Consider the following 24,299-nt stretch of genomic DNA (forward strand, 5'->3'; position numbering starts at 1 on the left):
AAGTAAAACAGCTATTTCTGGTATTTTAAAAGATGCCTGGTTTATTTTGGAAGTAAAGGGACTCTAATAGCTGATACTAAAGCTATCATTTTGTACCTGCTGCTTCAGTGTGTGCATAAGCAAGCTTGCACATCTCACAGTAGCTAAGACAAAAAAGAACTGCCTGAGGCTAAATTAACAAAGGTAAAGCATATTGATACGAGGTTGTTCATACACACACTCGCAGGATTTAATCTACAGCAGCCACATTACATCAACGAATGCTACACAATGTGTGCACGTGTTTGTGCATGTGTGTGTTTGTGTCTTTACCTGCATGCCACATATGGGGTCCTCGCACAGGTAGACTCCAGGTGACTGTCCATCCTGTAAGCTGCCTGTCGATACTTCAGACAGCAAGTCCTTAAGGTTCTCCTCTTTTCCCCAAACCTACACGCACGCGCACACACACACACACACACACACACACACACACACACACACACACACACACACACACACACACACACACACACACTTATAGGCAACTGATGTCAAATATGACATTGCCAGCACTACAGCTACTGCCACTACCACTTAGAGACTGCTAGTAGCCTCCTTTCCCAAAGGTCTGTATCAGTAATGGCATCTGTTTAACTCTTCAAGGAATATTTCAAATTGAGGTCTTGTCAGTAACACTGACCTCAACTGCAGAGACACGAACAGAGAAGCGTGCTCCTGTTTTTTCCTTCCTCTCATTGATTAGCTTAAACAACCAGGAGATGGCACAGGGGATTATACCCAGGGTCTGGAGAGAGTCATCACGGCCAATCATGGTGTAGGATTTACCTGGAAGAGACAGACAACAAGACAAAATAGGGGAACAGAAAAATATGTCAAAAAGAACATCATCAAAAAAGACTCCTAGGGAAAAAAGTGCTTTGTATGAATAGGTGTGTGTGTGTGTGTGTGTGTGTGTGTGTGTGTGTGTGTGTGTGTGTGTGTGTGAGAGTTTGAAGGCCTGATCATGCATGTGCAGCCGGAGCCTCCAGATCGTTCCCTTCGAGCCGCAAGATGATGATTACCTCCGGCCCACACACACACTGTCACACCTGCTCAAGCTGTCAGGAGTAGGAGATCAAACACACACCTAAACAAAGCCATATGTCACACCTAACAATCACACCAACACACAAAAAATCAAAAGCCTGACTCGTGTGATGCAGGGTAGATAAATGTGTTCAGCTTTGTTCAGAAATAGCATGGAGGGGCGGTTGTCAGCTACACTGTAATTTTACATTGTTCTCCCTCAGTGTTTCCTGGAGCATCTAGACTTACTGTCAAAACAAAGATTTGTCACAAAAACTTATTTAAAGCCACACTGGGTCACTAACTTTGATTTAACTGATTTACCAGTTGATTTCTTTACAGTTTTTTCCAATTGCTAACACACTAAAATGACATGCATAGCACAATTATTTAAACTGATACACAGAGAGCAAAACCTCTTCTCAAGTCTCCAAAAGCCTAAACACATTTTCTGCTTTATACACATGTTGCAATTCAAAATGGCACCTTTTAAATACACTGAACCCAGTTATCAACAATCTGACATAAAGTCACATTTTTGCCATTTCAAAACACTGCCATTCAAAATGACACTTCATGAGCTAATTGGCCAATATAAGTGCCACCTGGCCAAACACCTCAATACTTAATTGTTACCACTTCAATCAGGAAGTAAGCACTATGAAAAGACCACAGGTGAGCGCCTTTTTTTTCTATATATTTTTTCTGCAATTTTCTTTTTCAGTTTAATGTTTGTTGTGAGCATATTTCTGTTCAGTCCTATGTCACTATATCTGCTGTGCATATGTTGCACTGACTTGTTTGGTTACAGTTTTTCTTGATTGCTTTGACCTGCTTAAAGAAACTGGGATCCATTCGGTTTTCATCATCACTGTCTCAGCAGAGCAGAGACAGTGCACCTCTTGCAAATGTGTTAACCCTTTCTCAATGGATTGAAACATTTAGTGTTAACTGTTTAGACACAACAGTTAACACGGATGTCATTCCAGCAGTCCAAACTCCATTGTTTTAGCTATGGTAACCAAACAGAAAGCATCTGTTCCTAACTATTAGAAACTACCTACATCAGTATGACATCACTGAAGCACCTGTTTGACACTCCTTTACACAAATCTTCAATTAGCAATCAGTCTGCAGGGTTAGGCCATGTGGCCCCATCATCAAGACAGAAGAGACTGAGTATCAATAGTGGCTATTTCTTATACTCTACAGTAATAGATGTTTATACTTTACTGTAATATATTTTATTTTAATTTTCTTAATTTCTTATACTCTAAAAGATTTTATTTTGGTTTACATGTATTTTGTGTAATATTTACAGTATTTCAGTTTTCAGCCACAGTTTGAAAATAAGAATCAATGGAATCAATCAAATTTGCGTCAAAGCATTTCTGATTCTGGATCCAATTCTTTGCAAGAAGGCAAATATGACAACAAATGTCACTGGCATGAAAGTTATGTACAATAATAGGCTACAATGACAAGCAATGGTGCACTGATTCACCCTGAGTGCTGTATTTTGTGTTTTGTTGTCCACTGTGTAATGGTGGATTGGAAGAGCTCATACACTTGTTTGCAAGTTGTGTTGTTTGAAGGCAAAATTTGCTTTTGTTGCATATTTTAAATGTTTTGGCACGGTTAGAGCCTTTTGCAAACAAAATGTGTAATTTTGACCATGAGTGCCACTGTTTAGGCCTGTGTGTTAACTGTTTTGAAAATGTGGCGTTTGAGTTGACTGCTGCATCAAAGCAATCAAGAAAAACTGTAAAAATAAAAACATAAATGTTTCAACAGCAAGTGTGTGTATCTGCAAATATTTAGATAGACTGATAGATAGATAGACAGATAGATACTTTATTCATCCCGAAGGAAATTTTAGGATCCAGTAGCTTAGACAACCTTAACACAACAAACACATATACACACATATATCACACATACATAAGAATAAAAATTAAAATTAAAATCACGCACAGATATGCAATGACCATGATAAGGTCTGTGCATGTGAACAATCTGACGAATTTTCTACAATTTGAACTATTTTAGTATTATGGCAAAGCATACTAAAGATGAAAGTGTTTTTCATTATGCCCAGCAGTGTGTAGTTGGTTAGACAAAAATCTGGTAATATGAATGAAGTGTGTGCCATTTGGTGCAAAAGTTTAATTTTGATAATGCTATATGTAGTTTTGGTTGCAGTGCTTCATTTTGCAGGATATATGAGGTATTTTGCAGTTTGGGTGTGTGTTTTGTGAATTGTGTTAAGTATTTTGATAAAACCAGCCTAATTTGCAAATTTGTGTTTTAGCAATTGGAAAAAACTGTAATATGCCTCCCTCAGTCGTAATGGCTCTATGTAGTATCGCGAACATAGCAACAAATACTTGAACAACCCTCCTTTTTCTTTTTGCCTTTCAGGACTGTAAATACAGTATGTAGTAGAGTCTTAAATGACACATCTACGTGAATATATGTGTTTCCTTCTGTTCTGACTACCACAGGCTAAAATAAATCATTACACCTGGTTAAAGGTGTCATTTCATTGTGTGTGTGAGTGAGTATGTGCGTGCGTGCGTCTCCTCATGTATGTCTGTGTAGTTGATGTATAGTATAGTATCCCTGTAATTGGCCTCATCAAGCAGAGCTGCTGATGCTGTCAGAGAGAAAGTGAACAGGATGAGAAAGTGTGAGAGAAGAAGGCAGTGTGAATGGGTGAATGCTGGCTTGTATTGTAAAGGGCTTTCAGTGGTCACTAAGACTAGAAACGTAAATAAATTCAGTCCTTTTACCATATCATCAGTTCTAAGACATGCACACGTAAGCATACACACACACACACACACACACACACACACACACACACACACAAAGATTATCATTTCAAAGCCAATAATCCAATAAGCGATTACATAATCCATCAGACATGACTCAAAGACAGAGGATTCAATTACATTACTTTATCCATTTATTTCAGTATCAGTATCCTTTTCCCTATTCAATGAAAACCTGCTTTGTCTTTGTGAAAGTGTGCATGTGTGTGTACACAAATAGACTTGCGTCTGACTACCCATGTACAGCCAAGGGCCACAGGGCCGAAGATAAATGCTCGTTGTGTTACTATCCCCATTTTAATTAGGAAAAAGGTAATGCCGTTATAATGCTGCCTCATTAAGATCCATGGCCTTAGGTGAGCTATTTAACAAAGAATTATCTCTGTTTAAACCGTAACTGGCAATGTCAGAGCCACACCACAGCATTAATATACAGTAAAATGGATTAAAAGAGCAAACTCGTTTTTGATGGATCATATAAAAGCTCTTGCAGTATTAAAGCCAGAACATTTTGTTATGTCTATCATTTAACAAAATCAAACACTGACAATAAGAAGTCTGTTTTAGGGGCATGTTATGCATATTGGTTCTCACAGTCATATTATACACTATGAATCATCATCATAAATCATGACAGTCATTTTCATGTGTCAATATTTGAAAGCTGAATAATTAACATGTAAACATGTTGAGATGCAAAACACTGATCTAGACCGGCTGTCTGATGTGTTGGGTTAGAGTCTTGAGAGATCTGTGGTGATTATATGTGCATCTGTTTGTTTGATCTGTCCTATACATGGGCCTTTTTGAGAAAGAAGTGGGCAGGTTCTGCTCTCTGCCTACTCTTTAGCAATCTTGTTTGAAAATGTGTTGAGTGAAAGAAACCTATCAATCCTGATTTAAAGGAGAATCCCTATTTAGAACAACTTAGGTCTTATTTATTTATTTATATTTATATATCTGGCAATCTTTCTCATTTCTAGACTTACCATGCTTGCCGCAATTGTGTGCACTCATGGTTTTCCTGTGCAATGAGGGTTTGTTATGGACATCACAGAGAGTGTACCAAAACCCCAGGATCAGTGCTGGGCTGTGAGGTGATTTTGGGGTAGTGGCAGCATTTGGTATAGCAGTATCACATGACAAAAACTAAACTAAACTGCTGAATTGTTTTACAACCTGTGATTGTCTGACTGCTCATATTTTCTGCCTCATTGAACCTTTGTTGTAGTGACTTTGCCATGTTCCCATTCTTAGCAATTACTTTAATGAGTTATTGTAACCAATGGTAATGACATTAAAAATGACAAAAATAAGACCCAGGTTGTAAATTACCAAAACTACTAAAATACAATATATAAATGAGTTCTCTTAATTAACATATTTGAGTTTGCATTTTGGTTTTTATATAGAACGTTATCACAGATTGTTCCAGTAAATGGCTCGGCCGTTAATGCAGAAGTGTTCTCTGCTGAACTGCAGCATTTAAACTCCCTGCTTTTGTCCTCTGCCAGCAGTTCAAGGGGTCTTAGAAACTCTGTATGAAGATCACAAGCCAAGAAGGGTAATGCTGATTGCATGTACAGGGATAAACACAACAAGGGCTGACCCGTGTGTGTGTGTGTGTGTGTGTGTGTGTGTGTGTGTGTGTGTGTGTGTGGGGGGGGGTTGGTGGGTCTTTGTTTGTGCCAATGCATGTATGTGTGTTCATGTTGCAGTGTGCAGTAAGGGGTCCTGACCCTTTTTAAGACAGCTTCTCTAAAAACCAGCTTCAGAAGGATTAGAGAGAGAGAAAAGAATACAGAAACACAGACAGAGCAGACTGAGAATGCTCTCAGCGTCAGCAGACACTAATCCTCTTCTTTCTCTCTCTGATAGATGAGAGCCAGTGAGAGACAGCCAAATGAAAGACTGACAGACACACTGATGGTCAGACACACATTAAAGATGACTCACAAGCCACACATACTCTGATTTTGTAGTCTGTGTTCATGTGTGTGAGAGTTACCCAGCTTGGAGTGTCCAAAGCAAAAGACGCAGCCATCTGCTCCGTTCACCACTGACTGAATCACCTCGGCAACCGTTCCCGCGCACACCTCCGCCTAGCAACAGGCGGGTACAGAGAGATGGAGGGTCAAGAAAAGCATAAATACCTAAACCTATAGATACACATGGTTTGTTAGAGCAGTGTTTAAAGGATATATTTGTGGTAGCCATAGAGGGTGTTAACATTTGAGTGAGATTAAAAAACAAGTACTGTAGATGATGGGTGTGTTTCTCATTAGTGTAGTTGTTCCTGCATTTAGCATTAACACTAAGTCAGCAGAATGGGAAGCATCATGTTATGTCGACTTGGGAGCATTTGTGCTTTATTCCAAGATATGACTTATTCCTATTGCTGTTACAATTAATCCAAAAAATACCAATTTGTATTACATATTAGTATCAGTTGGTTAACTAGGGAAACCAAATACATACAAACAGTGTTTAGCTTCTTTTACATTTTTAATTGACTCTATCAGTGCTAAAGGAATAGTTTGAAAGTTAGCTTAGCATTAAGACTGGAAGCAGGGGGAAACATCGGGTAGCCTGCTTATTTCCATAGTTCAAAAATACACCTTATCCAGTCACTATAATGTCAATCTGTCTGTATCTGTAATTATTTTAATAAAACAATGTCTTACAGCGTAATGTCATAAAAGGTTTTGTTTAAAATCACATCCAAGTCTTTTGTTTTATAAGCTCACAATCCTTTATCTTACTTGTGATGCATCAGGAGGGAATGCAGCATCAAAGGTGAACATCTTTGGAGGGACCTGATTGGCTCCCGCCTTTTTCTGGGAGGCAGTGCTTGGTGTCTGATTGGCTGAGGGTTCCATGATGGTGATTTGTTTCTTCCTGGGATCCACTTTAAGGAAGGAACTGGACTCTGCTGCGTCCGACTGAGACACTGGGCACACACGCACCATCACTTTCACCTGAGGGTAAGACACAGAAAACACATATTCAGATACTAGTGAACAACATTATAATAAAGTAGGACAAAGACACCTGCAACGTTATCCCTCACAAAAACCCAATACAGATGCAGAAGTTCAAGAAAAAAACCTCCCAATTGAAGGAATTAGACAACCTTCACTGTAGCACTGGTTTTGTCATTTTTCTTCAAAATGAAATTATTTCGGATTATTTACAAATCAGTTAAAGACGACTGTAATCAAAAGGCAGGCAGGGTGGGGTTTTTAATATAAGCCATTACAGGTTTCTACCACCCCCTCACATGCATTTCATATTTCGTCAATGTGATTTGTAATTATGTGTGTAAAACAAATTGGTAATAAAGGTACTAACTGAGTGCCAAAAGTTGTAGCTAGCTAATGACTTTTTTAAAACCTTTTTGATGCCTTTGCAGTTCTATATATATATATATATATATCTGCTTAATCTTATCCACTTACACTTTCAGGTTTTTTTCTGAGGAAACCTACCCAACAACTTTGAACGGATTTGATCATTCTGAGGCTTTGTAGTTTAAAGGCATCAGAACTCATCTGTGCCTTAGCTGAGACAAAAGACTCCCAAAGAGTCACAACATTTAGCCGTTTAGTTCTTTTAAGACTTACGTGGATTTGCTTTCACATCACCTTATTCACCCTAAGTGCTTCTTCTACCTTCCCCTCTTTTACATGTCACTCTTTCCTTATCTCTTTTCCCTCTATCCTAAATCCCTTCCCTTTTCTCTCCTCAGCCTTCCTGTCTACCTTCAGCTCACTGCCACATATCAAACGCCTGGAGTGTAGGAATCCTATTTTAGCTTTCTCTTCTCCTCTTACTCCCACTCCTGTCATAAACTGTTAGCAGACACAATTTACCGCCTGACAGCTGCTGTTGTTTTCTTTGATATCAGAGCAAGCAAAAATGCTGCGTCATCAAATCTGAGTTCCAGAACATCTTACCACATAAACAACATTTTCGCTGTTAGTTCAAGATGTTTTAAAATTTGAACTAGCAGTCTATTATTGCTCTCTTGTGCCTCCTTTTGGCTCATCTGCGTGAATTAGTCTTTGTCTCTTTTACTCTTTTGATCCGTCACTGTCTATATCACTCTCTGTTCAGACCATCTGCCTTATTCTCTCCGTTTGTCACAAAATCTTTCTTCCTGCTACATGCTATATGATTATCCAGAATATTTACCCCAGATTTTCCCTTCTGACAATTGGGAGAGAGGCTTGGTAAAGCAGATGAATGGTGCAGAGGGTCAGATGCAATGAGAGCTTTATGGATTCGATCTTAACCACACCAACTGTCTCAGAGACCGATCATTAAAAATATTTGATATTTACACTGTGACACTGGATGGATTCTGACATGTGTGGGGATAGTGATAAAGTATCTAAATCTGATTACCTTTTAAGAATTATACTTTACTGTACTTTAGTGATGGTGGTCTAGATTCTTTTGCTTTCTGTCACCCTTCCAGTGGTGGGCAGTAACGCATTACTTAGTAATGCATAAATCCTTCAAATCCTTTCTAAATACAAAAGATGTGATGTGTGGGAGTGGATGGTTTGGGGTTAAGGGCACATTTGACATAGCAGAGCTAATTAACAAGTACTGTAACTACTTAAACTAATGTGATTACTTTCTCAATGAGTAACGTGTAATGAGTAATTGACTAGAGTTTCTCCCAACGCTGCTTTTTTCTAACATCAACAATAGAATGCTTTTAGAAAACAACACATGTGCCTGTTTCATGACGGTAGTCTTTCAAATGTTGAATCTTGCAATATTGTGAAGGAAATAAATATAGCAATGCAGGCAGAGTCAGAACCGTGAAAGCAAACGTGGATCTGCGAAGTAAAAAAAAAAAGGATAAGGATTGTAAAGACAAAGATTCTAAAGAGTTTGACCAGACTGTAAAAACAAATCAGTGGAAGTTCAGGCCAAATTGGCTATAGCTCTGAATGCTGACGGCACAAAATACATAGATTGTTTTGGACAAGACAGTTTAAGGCATGACAGATGCAAAACGCTAAAATGTCCTATAAACAGCAAAGCAGCTGACAGTATATAATACACAGGCTGACAGGCAGAAGATATGCAATTTCTCATCCTTCCATTCTTGATGTTGTGAGTTGACAGAAACTGAATAAAATGCATCATTAGTTTTGGCCTCTGTGAGACTAGACTGTCTCATTTTGGTAGGCATTGCAGGTTCAGTTAGGCCCTCAATCCCCGAAAGAACACCAATGTATGGATCACACAAAAGATCCAAACTATGAATGAGGATTCAGCATCTGTGTGTACCTGTCAATGCAGGATGGGACAGACTCTAGACCCCGAAAAGGATAAGTGTGGCATAGAAAATCAAAGGATGAATGAATAATAGTGTAATAGTATTCAAGTACTGTATCTCTGCAGCAGTCAAAGTCCTGACATTTATCATAGATTGAGAATACACAGGATACTCTGTTATATTATATTGTTACTTTACTCAATGTCTGCTAACTCGACCTTACCTAATAGGGTACTATGACAAATAAAATAAAAAAGATGTTACATTTATTTCTGATCTTATTTTATCACGTGGGCTCAGAGGTGCAGGGCAGATGAAAAGAGACTACTGTGTTTATGTGGCTCCTAAGAGGGAAGGAGAGAGAGATCTTTTTATCTGTTTGTGCTTGTTAGCACAGATGAATCCTCGTCTGAAGTGTGATTCTACACTGACTGCGCTTCCCGTTAAACACCACCATGGGATTACGAATCACACAGGAATCCCAAAACGCTCCAAACCCCACTGCACTCTGAGATAGAGCATTCACAGAATATAAGGAAGACTGTTAGTGAGTTAAGCCATACATTAATTTACAGACCCATTAGCTGTGAACAGGGATGTGATCATAAATAAAAATGGGTAAAGCAATGAACACAAGTCAGTGACAAGAAAGAACACTTATGAAAAATATTCAAGTATTTCTTTTTCCTTTACGTCTGGCAAATGCTGGCAAATGTACAGCATATTAATTAATTAACATACACCGCATTACTGGGCTGCTAGATAACATCAATAACATAAAAGCACTACAAAAGAGAAAATTTGGTACACAGTATTAGCTATATATTATTTAATGGTCCAGGAGCAAAGAGACCAAGGCAACCAGAACAAGGTCATGTTATACTGAACAAAGTCACTTAGAATCATAAGTGTTTTATAAAAAATTAAAGCATAAAAGCCTGCTGGTAACTAATATACTGCCCTGTAAAAAAGCACAAAGGCAAATAACATTCTAAGAGCTCTTACTATGTTGCTATTTATATGCAAATTTCTCTGACACACACACACACACACACACACACACACACACACACACACACAAAATACAGCACATTAACAATCTTTCCTTTGGTTGCATCATCAAATGACCATAGGCCGTTTAGGAGAGTTGGTTCAGTAAATTTTGTCAGTGAGTGTGCATGAGAGAGTGTTTGTGTTAAAATCTTTCTAAGATGAAGGTAATTGTACGTGTGTAAAATTAAAAGTGTGTCCATAGATGAGGGTGTGAGATAAACTGAGATGCCACCCGAATACAGTAAATATGTAACCTTGGTGACCTGGAAAACCTAGAATAATAAGGCTTAATGTCAGTTTAAGAGGTCCATAGTACTTCGCTCTCGCTCTCTCTCTCTCTCTCTCTCTCTCTCTCTCTCTCTCTCTCTCCATCTCTCAAACACACCACACACACACTCACACATAGATTAAGTGCTACTCCCTTTCCTGACCCCAATAAAAGAGCCCTTCAGTAAGAGCCTGGGGGGAAGGATTTTACGGTTGCACGCTTTACAAGGCGTAACTCATAAAGAGTGTGAAAGGTAATAGGTGTGTGTGTGTGTGTGTGTGTGTGTGTGTGTGTGTGTGTGTGTGTGTGTGTGTTTGTGTCTAACAATGTGTGGACATGTGTGTGTATTCAAACTGATGCATCAGCACAATTATGCCACCTCTTAGGAGATGGCATTTCTTGGTCTGGCTATGAAATTTGCCTTTGGTCTCCAGCAACAAAAAATCCTAGTCCCACTGGTGAATCAATACATCAATACTATGACAAACATGCAGGAAGAACACAAAGCTAATGGACTTTTTGTTCTTCTGTAATAAAGAACGTAGGAAGAGAGAGAAAAGGTTAGTGATGTTTATTTCAGAAAAGAGAGATGAAGGTAAATAGCGAGAGAAATAGGTCACTAATAGCTCTCCAGATACTAACACAACACTAACAGTGTGTCCACCTCTGCTAATCGCCGATACCTTCATCCTTCTCATTCTCTCTGCCCTCTGCTCTCTCTGCCTCCCACTTCCACAACACCTATACAACTTTCCTTTCGTCATTCTCTCTTTATGTTTGAGAAACATTGCAATGTTCGATAGCACAGCCCACCCACTCCATTTCCACTGCTCCCTCCATCCTCTCTTTGTCTCATCTCCCTCCTCGCCCTGTCTTGCCTCTCTCCCTTCCCTTCAGAACAAATGACAAGACAAATCACAGCCTTTTCCTATTATCCGTTCTATACTTTCCTCTGTTCTCTCATACTTCATGCTGCAGTGACTACTGATGCAAGGTGGTGGTGAGCTGCAAAAACGAAGACCTATAGAAAAAAACAAGTCTCTGTATGAATCTTTCACTTCCAGTTGATTTGGAGAATAACTGATATATGTGTTCTGCTGTGTGTCTAAGCATGTATGATTACTATGTTCAACATACAAAAGTGTAGGCTGTGTCTGTTTTAAACGACCACTGTGTCTGACATACAGGTCCCCTGATCATGCCTGGAACAGCTTGGGGGTTCATTTCCATGCTAAAGGGTACATGCTATGACAGATGTTGAGGCAAGGAGTCATGGTTTTTTTCTTTTCTTCTGAGAATCTGACCCATAATACTGTACACTCTCTTGGATAGACAGCTTCCTGTTCCTCCACTTTATACACCACACTCAGACACAATGAAGTCTTTGAGCCAATTTAAGTAAAGGAATTCAGCTAAACAGCAACAAACAAGCCTGAGCTGGGAGAAGATTGTCCGATAGTCCCTCACAGCAGTGCTTCATTATTATTGGCTGGAAAATCAATAAGAGACTGAAACCGAGCTCTAATTGGTTCCCAAAGACTGCAGAAACACACATTCGTGCAAACACATGTACAGAGAGATAGATTCAAACATCATATGGGAATAGCAAGTTTAGGCTTCAGATCAATTCTAATATTACCTCATTTATTCATTCCAGCTCAGCTCACAGTATTGTCAGTTGGAAGTAATGCAGGGATCTTACAAGTCTGAGGTCTGAATTTGTGTGTAGTTCGAGAAGGATGAGCCACTACATTATATAACCTAAAAGACCTCTTTTATACCAGAACTGGTGAAAAAACAAAGCATTGTAATTTTGAATAACATGTCGTCAGAATGTCACTTGCATATTTTATATCAAGTGACTGACATTTTCAACGCCCTCACTCAGTGTATAACATGAGAGGATGAGGCTGCTGACATTATTGTTAATTCCTTAGTCTCGCAATGCCAGACCTATCTTCACAGCACTGCGGAGGAACATTCCTGGATAGGAGAATAAGTAGCAAGCGTGGCTCTGCAAAATGGTCTCGGAAAGGAACTTCTTTAGGTGGAACATTTGCACCCCGCAAAAAAAAACACCACATAAAATATTAAATGAAGTTAACTGTTCACACAATACAGTAACGTGAGCTCTTTAAATTAGCTAGATACATGGCTAATCGTAATTTGCTCTTACCAGTGTATTGCCGTGTGTATTTTGTCCATAGCAAATCCCCACCAAAAGGTCCCAAAACATCCCAGTTATAAAGTAAATGCCGTAAACATATTCTTTGTAAATCTTTACAATCATTCCCTGAATAAACCAAGTAGGCCTGCCTGGTTGCATGATCCAAATTGTTCTTACAAACTTGCCATTTTCAGCCTGTAAGGTTGCTCAGAGGTTCCGGTTAATGTTGCTCGATGCGACCAGAGTTTAAAGTTAACTCAAAGACAGCGGAAAGGGAGGGACATCCGGCGGAATTTCCGGCGGCACTGGAACTATCCTGTAAATAAACCGGCGTCGATATAGACTATTAATTCCATAAAAAGCCTGATAAAGCTTATTTCTCTGTAACAGCCATCTATTGTTGTCCAAACATGATTAAAAACACAATATGAAGAACCTGGGCACTGTAGTATATTTTGAGTCAATCCCAAATACATCCTTCTTGATAAATACATAATTATTCGCACCAATTCAAGCATTTTTCATTCTGTTTGAGTAACATTTGTTAAAACCTACAGTACCCCACTGTTTTAGAAAATTACTGGGCCTTTTTTAAACAAAAATGGCTTACGTGTGTGTGTGTGTGTGTGTGTGTGTGTGTGTGTGTGTGTGTGTGTGTGTGTGTGTGTGTTTGACAGCCATGCATGCATGCTCCAGTCCTGCCAATACTGACAGCATTAATATTTCAGCTACAAGGTGGAACAAAGTGGCTACTGGATTCCCATAACAGACTCACTCAGTCATTTAGATACTAGACACACAGACACCCAGATAGCATGAAGACACACAAATGCCCGTGGAAAATGCACTTGCACATGCTCACTCATGACAGAGACACACACAGCTTGTGGCCTGAGAGGGATCATAGCTGCTATTAAAAATTGATTAGCTGTCATGGTATCATTTTCCCCCAAGGTCAAGTCGCAATCTGTGAGTGTGCATATGTGTGTTGGCTGCAGAGATGAAAGAGGTGGTGGGAGGGAAACTCCCACAGCCCTATATTGTCATTCAGATATGGAGAAGAGCAGAGACGGTGAGGATAAAGGGATGGTAAGGAAAAAGATAAGATCCATTCCCTAAAAAAGAGAGATGAGGTGAAGATGGTTGCAAAGGAGAGAAGAGAAGAGAGAGCTCTATTAGCTTTTATAATTTTTTAACAATATTTCTCATCCCTCTTTAGATATTTAACTGTGTGTATGTATTTATTTGATAGGGACAGATACAGTACGCATAGACAAAACTGAAAACAACTATCCAATGCGAGAAGTTTTTATAGCGGGTGCTAGTTTGCGACAGGCTTTTATGAAACTAAGAGATCAGAACAGTGAGAGTAAAAATAAGACACAGTTGATACAGAAAGATACAATAAAGCATATGTTAAAAACATTACATTTAAAAACTAGACATACCTACAAGTTTGTTACTAAATTACAGGATTTGGTAGCTCTCTTAAGAAGTGGTGAAGTTTGCAGCAAATTTGCAGTGATGAGGTAGAAAGTTTGTGGACTTTGTTCCTTTCACAGAAAAAGCTGTTTGAGCAAAAAATGTTTGACAGAATGGGACCTTACAATTGCCACTTGAAGTGGCTCTGGTGGATCTGCTCAAGCTCTGTAGTCTCTTGTAGATATATAGAACTGTGGATGAAGTGCAGCAGACAACTTAAAGAAGAATATGTAAGCCCCGGGGCAACTGTGACATGGTTCATGTATTTGTGATCCAGCCAGGAATAAGACTGTGAGGCTGTACTCAGCTCTGTGAGCTTTGAACTAAATGCTGACGTCAGCATGCCAACATGCCCTTGCCTTGGTGTCTGGTGCATACAATAAACATATTAAAAGGAAATAAAAAATAAAGCAAAGTACTGCAACAGTCAAGAACGTAATACAGAATATTAGACACTATTAAAATACTAGACACTATAACCAAAATATGTACACTATAACTGTCTTAAAATTGGAAGGTGTACCGTTGTTGTGCAGGATTGGCAAATATTTATTAGCAAGGGATGTGCAAAGGTTTACAGTAGAATAACGACAATATTAACAAGCTGTGTAACCGGTAATATTGACCATGTTTACCATCTTAGTTTAACATGTTAGCATGCTAATATTTGCTAATTAGCACTAAGCACAAAGACACTGCCTGTGTTGTTCGTTTTGCAGGTATTAGGTCATAAACCATACTGGACAAATTTGACCTGATGATAGCGCTAAATGTAATAAGCGAATTACTAAAGTTAATACAAATAATCCTGAGGGGAACATGAATGTCTGTACCAAATACCATGATAATAAATCTAGCAGTTGTTGAGATAATGGATTTGAGATTAAGATTCAGTCTGAAATGATTATAACTCCATAATTTAGCAGTCATACACGCATTAGTCTATCTCAACTGCTGCTGAATGACACTCACTGTTTGGGTTGGGAACTTTGATGAAGCCCATAACTGATAAAGATGCATAGAAAGCAATCAGAAAATTAGATGCCTGTCTTAATTACAGATGAAGATTGGTTTTATTCCCTCCATGACATCCTCAGTATTTTTCATATCTTTAGTTTTCTAGTGACAGCTTAAACAATTTGTCATTTGCAGTCTCTGCTGCATTTCTGTGTAACTCTGCAGTTGATTTTCTACGTGATAATACATACACATAATTTCCTCGATTGATATAAATCTGCCCCAGCAGTCAGGGGTCTGAATGGAAGGCTCCCAGCTGGCTGATTTGATTAAAGTGAAACGGAGCTTACCAACAACATACAGAAATAACAGAGGGGAGTTTGAGATACAGACGCCAGCCAGAGAGGTCCACTGAAGGATTCTATTTAATTTGCCATCCTTAGATGGAACAAGGCTAAACTCTCTCTCTGTAACACACACACACACACACACACACACACACACACACACACACACAACAGTATATCCTGTGCAGGTTGATTTCCCCTGGCTTTAAATCTGATGTCTCAATCTGTTTTCTGCCATATTAACGGGGAGAATTATCGGGGAGAACACTAACCCTCCATCAGACTCGAGACAAGCCCATGTATTCTGCAGGATGCATCGTACACACTTCCACCAGGGGCTTTGCCATTCCTGACATCTTTCATTGTACACTATAAGCCTATGAATTTGTGAGCATGCAAGCCTATGTGCATGTGTGAATGTGTGCAAATGCCATTTCAGCAAGGAGCCGACCCCCACTGCAGGTGACATTTTACTGGAGAAATGTCACCATAGCCATTTTCTTCCCATATGTTTACGTGTGTGTGTGTGTGTGTGTGTGTGTGTGTGTGTGTGAGTTTGATTAGGTCTTGGCAAGCTTCAACTGATTTCACAGGAGAGCCCTGTTATGTTCCAAATAGCAGAGTATTTTTCTGCCTTGGTACCGTGTCCTGTCCTTCTTTTATTTCCCATTTCTTTCCAGACCACAGCAATGATGGCTTATCATCAAACATGTCAGTAAAACTGGTTAAACAGGGAATTTAAAAAAGGTGGTATTCAGAAAATCGAGAAGTTAAAGCCACAAGATGGTTAGTTAGCTTAGTACAAAAATTGGAATCAAGGTGAAACAGAGTTATATTTATATCTTTATTCAAGAGCGCATTACTATGTTCAGATGTTGTAATAATTTCCCTCAAAACCTTGCTCTCACACTCAAATAGTCACTGCTTGTGCTTGGATTTGCTGTGCTTGTGCTCAAACTTTGTGCTTGGACTCAGATATTTCTCCTTGCACTCAGGCTGTTTCTGCGCACTTGCAAATCTTCTCCTCTCTGATTTTTCCTGCGCTCTCGGATTGTTTGTGTGACACCCCTATCAAAATTCAGCAACCAATAGAATGCCAGCTGTAGTGTTGACCAATGAAATGATCCCTGCCCCGTTGAGGGTGCGTTCGTTTTATGTTAGAACATCCGTTGCGGACGGCTCCTCTGTAACCATGGATCTGTAACCCAAGTTTATTTACACCCGCCGTCCATCGCTTTATTATTAGTATATGTCAATAATGTGCACAGAATGGTCAACGCTCTTCACCTGCACCCATCAGGAAACGGGAGAAAGCTTTGAAGTGGGACATATCAAGTTACGTACACAACTATGAGGGTGAGTAACATAAAGATTTTAAGCACATAGCATATGGCGCTAGCTTGATGTCCGTAAACAAATAGATTTTCTTTATACCGGTAGTTTATAGCTAGATTGAACGACATATGACGGACAGTATGTGTGTATTTACAACTGGTATTTAATGACCCCACTTTGTATTTTTTCCTTCTTTGGTTAACCATGTTCCTGGGGATTTGGCTAATTTCAGACATGCTAGAGGCAATAGTAAAACCTAAACTGTAATATAACTGAAAAACAAAAGAAACTGGATTGTTTGTATCACTGTTGTATGTTTTTCAGATATTGTTCTAAATTCTTATAACATTATTTTAACAATAATAACATATATATCTGTATAGAAAATTGTAAGTACAATTTCACTCCTATAATAAAACACTATTTAAAATAGCAGTTATTTATTTTTACCCTAATGAAATCAATACAAAGCAAACTGAACAGAAGAGAGAAAATCACTGTGATGTCCACAAATCCAAAGCAGAGAAGGTAAGGTAAGATAGTAATGATGTTAAATAAAGCTATGTATACCTAATATCTTATGTGTTGATGTCTATGAATTTGTCTTAAATAGGAGCACACTATACAAAGACAACAGTGGAGAGTTGCTGGATCTGTCTGTCCTCAAAGTGCCAGAGATCTACAAGGACTTCACCCCTGTTTCTGCACCATCACCTGCATAATCCAAGTGATAAAAGAGAGAACAAACTATTGTGTTCTCTGCGTACATGAATAGGTGCCTGTAATGTCTGCCCACATATACAATCAATTCAATAAATGTTGATAAGTATCACTGATATTTCTTAAATCATTGTAGTTTTTAAGAGCGATAAGATAGATTATTAAAGCCATGTTCATATTTGCAACAAATTAAAACCCTTATCAAGGCAAATAGGTTTTTCATGTTCTGTAATCTTTATAAAAAAAAAAAACAGTACAATTAAATTTACCAGAGTGGACACTTGCAGGTTGTTAAACGGCTTTAATTTACTTTGTCAAAACAATGAGTAATTCATAACAAACTGCACAATATTTGACACAAAACCTAAAAAGCGTATGGTTCATACTCTTGTGAAGCAGTACACTTTGCCTGTAGGATTTACTGTAGCAGGAACATTGATATTGGCAAACAGATGACAGGTACAGGTGAGTTTGTGAGCAGGGTTATGATATGAACTAAAATAAAGATAAGATAAGCCTAGTGTTCACAAGAGGGATAATTCAGGTATTGCGACACAAGTTAAGAATAATTGAATTAAATAGGAGGCATATACAACTAGTAGAAGCTAAATTAACTATACAAGAGCAATTAAGGTAAAGTTATGAGGTAGTAGCAAGCTAAAGTGACGTATAATCAATAGCAGTGGGTCAAGTCAACAGTGTACACCAGAATAATATATATTGTGATTAAGTAATGATTCTTAGTGTTGTCTGTAGCCTACTAATATAACAAAACAGAAAAATAATATAGTGTATGATGCAGTATGGAGAACAACCGAGTCCCATATGACCCCAAGAGACTTTAAGTGCAGCTGTTGATGATGTTGCAGATGGTTGTAGTCTGTAGCCAGTCATACAGTAGGTAGATCTGGAGCAGCAGGGTGACTTCTAGCTTTCATGGGTTGGTGATAAGACACTGTGCTGCTATGATGCAGCATTGGTCGAGCCCTTCAGCCTCAACTGGAAGAAAAGGAAAGAAAACAAAATCCTTGTTTTTTTTCTGTTCAGTTTGCTTTGTATTCATTAAAAAAAACTGCTATTTAAGGAGCAAATCATTTCTAGATCTGTTTTTATTATAGTGATAAAATTGTATAACGTTTTATACAGACTGATATGAATCCATCATTTTCAAACTAATGTTATATGAAGGAATGAAGACTAAATTCTGATGAACAACACACAACAGTGATGCAGGAACGGACACAAACAATCCAGTTTCTGGTGTTCTTTCAGTTATATTGCAGTTTAGGTTTTACTATTGGCTCTAACATGAAATTAGCCAAATCCCCAGGAACAAGGTTAACCAAACGAGGAAAAAATACAAAGTGGGGTCATTAAATACACACATACTGTCCGTCATATGTTGTTCAATCTAGCTAAACTATAAAGAAAATCTATTTGTTTACGGACATCAAGCTAGGCTATATGCTAGCATGTCTGAAATTAGCCAAATCCCCAGGAACATGGTTAACCAAACGAGGAAAAAATACAAAGTGGGGTCATTAAATACCAGTTGTAAATACACACATACTGTCCGTTATATGTCGTTCAATCTAGCTAGCTAAACTACCGGTATAAAGAAAAGCTATTTGTTTTCGGACATCAAGCTAGGCTAGCTATGGCTAGCGCCATATGCTATGTGCTTAATTTATGTTACTCACCCTCATAGTTGTGTACGTAACTTGATATGTCCCACGTCAAAGCTTTCTCCCGTTTCCTGATGGGTGCAGGTGAAAGAGCGTCAACCATTCTGTGCACATTATTGACATATACTAATAATAAATCGATGGACGGCGGGGGTAAATAAACTTGGGTTACAGATCCATGGTTAAAGAGGAGTCGTCCGCAACAATACAGTCTCACTCCCTACTCGTCAAATGTATGACGCATGGTCAAGTAACCATGGCGTTAATTTTCAACGCCAGGGGGATACCCGCAAGGGGGTAAGCCTCGCTTCAGAGCTATGGCGCCATTTTGATGCTACAAAGCGATCACCCAACGTTAGCATTCAATGGAATGCCATTCATTTTGACGTCACTTTGACAGCGAATAACTTTACATCTGAAGCGTTTAAAGACTTTATTTTTCCATTGTTTATTTCTAAAGAAACACGACAATGTATAAAAGGCTCCATTACCTTGTACCTCAAGTTATGGCTCCGTAGTATACGTTTTTGTAAAAATAGGCTAACAATTGTGTCATAACCACACGACTTACTGTCGCATAGTAGAGGAATTACCGTATAGTCAGGAGAAGCTCGCAGGCAGTTTGGACTTACATTAGCTGTTTAAGTTTAATTACTAATGTTAACTAGCATTTTAGTTAGCAATAATTAGCCTGTGTCCATGTTATCTCCTTACATATATTTACGCTCTCCGTCTCTGCAAGATTGGGAATGATTGAGATTTCTCTTGGCACAGCTACCAGAAGACTTACAACTTTCAGACACGTTGCTCACGTCACATTTACGTAGTTTCTCTCAGCGCTCACCGGAAAAGTGCTTCTAAAGGCCTTCACTGGTCACCGTCCAGAGCAACGGGATCTGTTGGTCCATTCTTATATACTGTCTATGGACGGACCCACCCGTCAAAAAATAACGCGACGGGTACCCCCCTGGCGTTGAAAATTAACGCCAGGGTTACTTGACCATGCGTCATACATTTGACGAGTAGGGAGTGAGACTGTGTTGTCCGCAACAGATATTCTAACATAAAACGAACGCACCCTCAACGGGGCAGGAATCATTTCATTGGTCAACACTACAGCTGGCATTCTATTGGTTGCTGAATTTTGATAGGGTTGTCACACAAAATCCGAGAGCGCATGAAAAATCCGAGAGGAGAAGATTTGCAAGCGCACAGAATCAGCCTGAGTGCAAGGAGAAATATCTGAGTCCAAGTACAAAGTTTGAGCACAAGCAAAGCAAATCCAAGCGTGAGCAGTGACTATTTGAGTGTGAGAGCAAGGTTTTGAGTCCAAGCAGAAAGTTTGAGCACAAGCACAGCAAATCCAAGCACGAGCAGTGACTATTTGAGTGTGAGAGCAAGGTTTTGAGAGAAATTATTACAACATCTGAACGTAATATTAGTGAGAAATGCTCTCAAATTGAAATAATGCGCTCTTGAATAAAGATAGGAATATAACTCCATAAAACAGCTAGCCTGGCTCTGTCCAAAGGTAACAAAATCCCCAAATTCAATTAGTTTACACGTAATTTCTTGTTTGTTTAATCCGTACAAAAACTGAAGTGTAAAAACAAGTTATTGTTTAATGGGGGTTATGTTCCAGATTATTTCTTGGCCAGGAGCCAGGCTAGCTGTTTTCCCCCATTTTCTTTACGCTAAACTAAGCTAACAGTCTCTCGACTGTAGCTTCATATTTAACTGACAGATATGAGAGTGGTATCCATCTTCTCATCCAACTCATGTCAAAAAAGCAAATAATCGAATATCACAAAAGGTAAAGCCTTAAAATAAAGATATGTTAGAAATAACTACAATTTCTATGAATTAACTTGCTTTTTCTTCTCCATTAGTCGCAATTGATTCAGGATGGGCAGGCTGCCAGCAGGGCAACAGGAAGATAAAGTCGGTATGTAGCTATAACGACTGGATACCTTAATCAAAGGTCCACCATAACATAGATCACACCAGAATGATTACTGTGAGATGTCCAAGGAAAGGCATGTGTCTGACAGTTGTAATTAAACAGTAGTAGCAGCAGGCATTTGTACACAACACGCCCAGCTAGACAAGCTAATCACTGCTATCACAAGATCACAGAAGATCATCGTGGGATGAAACAGAAGGCAGAATGAGAGACAGACAGACGGTGAAAATAGTTTGTGTGTATGTGGTCCATAATGTATACTGTATATAGTGTTTTAGTGTAGGGGTGTATAATGTCAGTATAATTTGGCTGCTGTGTGTGTGAGTGCGCTTGTAAATATGTGAGTGGGAATCCGTCTCCCTGACAACTGAGGGGACATCTGTCACCTCCATATGGAGAGAAATGGGGATAAAGACTCAAAGGAGGGACACAGTGAAAAAACACAACACATACAATAATCAGTCGCACAAAAAGACAAATAAAATATCTATCAGCTATATGATTGAGGGGTTTCTAGACTAGAAATAGAAAATGCTTCTCATGTGAAACATTTCTACCTACATTGCTATAGCCACATTTATGTATACATCATGACTGCTTTATCTTTGCAGCTTTACAGAAAGATTTTACTATAAATCAATTAGAAATAACTTATTTTAAATATTTGTTATTATCTGAAATATGTTTTACTTGATAGGAGCAGGGGATAATGACAGAAAATATGGGACACAAGTAGCAAAGATCATTAGTCAGACATAAACCACAACATTGTGACTGTGTGGAATTTAGAACAAAAGGTAACTTCATCCAGCTGGTAAATGTGGGGCTAATTTCAATGTATTTATATATATATTTTTTTTATATTACTTCATATACTGCTGAGTAGCTTGTGAATTTCCCCCTGGGGATCAATAAAGTCTCATGAATATAATAATATAATATATTTGTTGATTATATTTTATATTCTTAATCAGAATCTGGAAAGTAACTTGTAACTAAATGATCAAATACATTTAGTGGAGTAAAATGTATAATATTTGCATCTGACTTCTAGTGGGTAGAAGTATAAAGTAGCAGAGAGTGGAAATACAAAATCATACTTTTACACATTACTTGAGTAAATGTCCAACCCGGTCTCACGGCAGTTCGTGTAATTATCACGTTATTTTTAATCTATTGATACGTCCGTTCCACCACTCCACACCCCAGTGGCCGAATGGTAACAGCACATTCCACATAACTGCAACTCCCTGGTTGTTTCAAGCCTTTGTTGCATGTCATGCCCCTCTCTCTCCCCTTGTTTCTGTCTACATCTAAACTATCAACTGTCCAATGTCATCACACATGCATGCAACTACATAGAGACAGATAGACAGACAAGAGCTCACAGACAATATGCACATCCAGTTTCATACTCACACCTACTGTATGTGGACATAAAAACACAAGAGGACATGTGTGGGGTCCCTTTCTATCTCTGTGTGTAATGGACATGACTGTTTGATGTCTGTTTGATTTTGTCCTCCAATGTCATTCTTTTTCTAGCAGTGAGGACACACACACACACACACACACACACACACACACACACACACACACACACACACACACAGTATCAGTGAGCCCCTCACTCAAACTGTGGAGGAGGGGGCACTAAAAACTCATTACATGGACGATCAATATTGCACACACTTGAGAAGCATGAAACCCCCCCACATCCACAACACACACACGCGCGTTTCATCAACCGTTGGCAACAGTGACAGATGACTTTTGTCAGCCTGAGATGTGTTACCGTGGTAACCATTAGGCTGCATTCCGATATGGTACAGGGGTAACACACACACACACACACACACACACACACACACACACACACACACACACACACACCAGTACATACATTTAGATAAACTGGCCAAGGTAATGATAAAATATTACAGCTCAATCACAAAATGCTGTCACTGAAACATGTGCTGCTTATAGATATTTTCTTAAATAAAATAATAATAATTAAAATCAACACTTTTTCTGTCATAGCACCAGTGCCTCCATACTCAAAAAAATGATCTGTAATGTAATTAGGCAACATAAAAAAAATACTTTTTCTGAATTCAGGTGCTATGACACAGGTAGGCCTACATCTTGAAACATTCAATTATTCACAAATGATTTGTCTGAGTAACTTCTAGCCAGTCGAAAAACAACAGCAATTCAAGCACTTTATTGAGACACATTGAAGCAACATGTCAGGCACCATAGCTAGGCATCCAACATCCATGGCAACAGCTAGTCTCAAACATTAAACACACAACTGTTAGTCAGCTTGCAAAATGAAACAAACTAAATTACGCCAACTACAAAAGATAGAGATAAAAGTGAATGAATATTAATTCGCCATTATGAACAAACCAGCACATACATACTCCACTTTCTGAAAAAGTGACACATACCTGTATTTTGGACGGTCTTAAACACTTAACTGCATGAATTAAAAATAAATACTAATGATATGTTAAGGTAGACATTAAGGTAGTATTTTTCCATTACCTTTCCGAGCCCAGGGGTATCTTTGATTTTATTGGCTGCACGGAGAAGGCAGGGTGGAGCCGGGGGAGGGGCCATCAACAGGGCAGAGCTAAAATTGGTGGGGAACAGAGGGGGGTCACATGAAGGTGATGATGATGTCACTGGGGCCGTCACTGCAGCGGTCTTCTGCTTCTTCTTCTTGGATGCTAAGTTTAACTTTTGTGCAGCTCTGAGAGAAGAAAGCAGAGAGAAAGAGAAAAGGAGAGAAACCATTCCATCAATCATCATTATTAAAACTATATACCACACACTTAAATACTATAAAAACAATATCGTAAACACTAAATAGTTTAAATGAAGAAACATAAGGAGATGAGGAAGGATAGGAAGGATGGTGGCACATGTGCATGCACACATGGTTCTATAATTACATCCTTATAGTTTGCCACAGTACAACCATGGCAAATATGCTAATTGCAGAATAGAGCTTGATTACACACACACATGCTGCTGTTTACATATGTAGCAACATCTGGATGGGGAGTGGTTAATTTGCTTTCTTGCTGCTAAATTATGTGCAAATGGAGCCAACAGA

The 24,299-nt window shown here is 38.8% G+C and overlaps 1 protein-coding gene across 1 annotated transcript in view; it reads right to left on the bottom strand.

Moving 5' to 3' along the window:
* The window catches only part of kif26ba (kinesin family member 26Ba), a 94,157-nt gene that overhangs the window by 19,246 nt on the left and 50,612 nt on the right, over positions 1–24,299 (bottom strand). Inside the window, exons 5-9 of the mRNA XM_078251429.1 lie at positions 23,726–23,933; positions 6,665–6,880; positions 5,911–6,004; positions 683–828; positions 313–429 (exon numbers count right to left, since the gene is read on the bottom strand). Of these exons, the coding sequence (XP_078107555.1) occupies positions 313–429; positions 683–828; positions 5,911–6,004; positions 6,665–6,880; positions 23,726–23,933 (781 nt within the window). The remainder of the gene's footprint in view (positions 1–312; positions 430–682; positions 829–5,910; positions 6,005–6,664; positions 6,881–23,725; positions 23,934–24,299) is intronic.

This window comes from Sander vitreus, chromosome 1, assembly GCF_031162955.1.
Source record: "Sander vitreus isolate 19-12246 chromosome 1, sanVit1, whole genome shotgun sequence".
NCBI classification, from domain to species: Eukaryota; Metazoa; Chordata; class Actinopteri; order Perciformes; family Percidae; genus Sander; species Sander vitreus.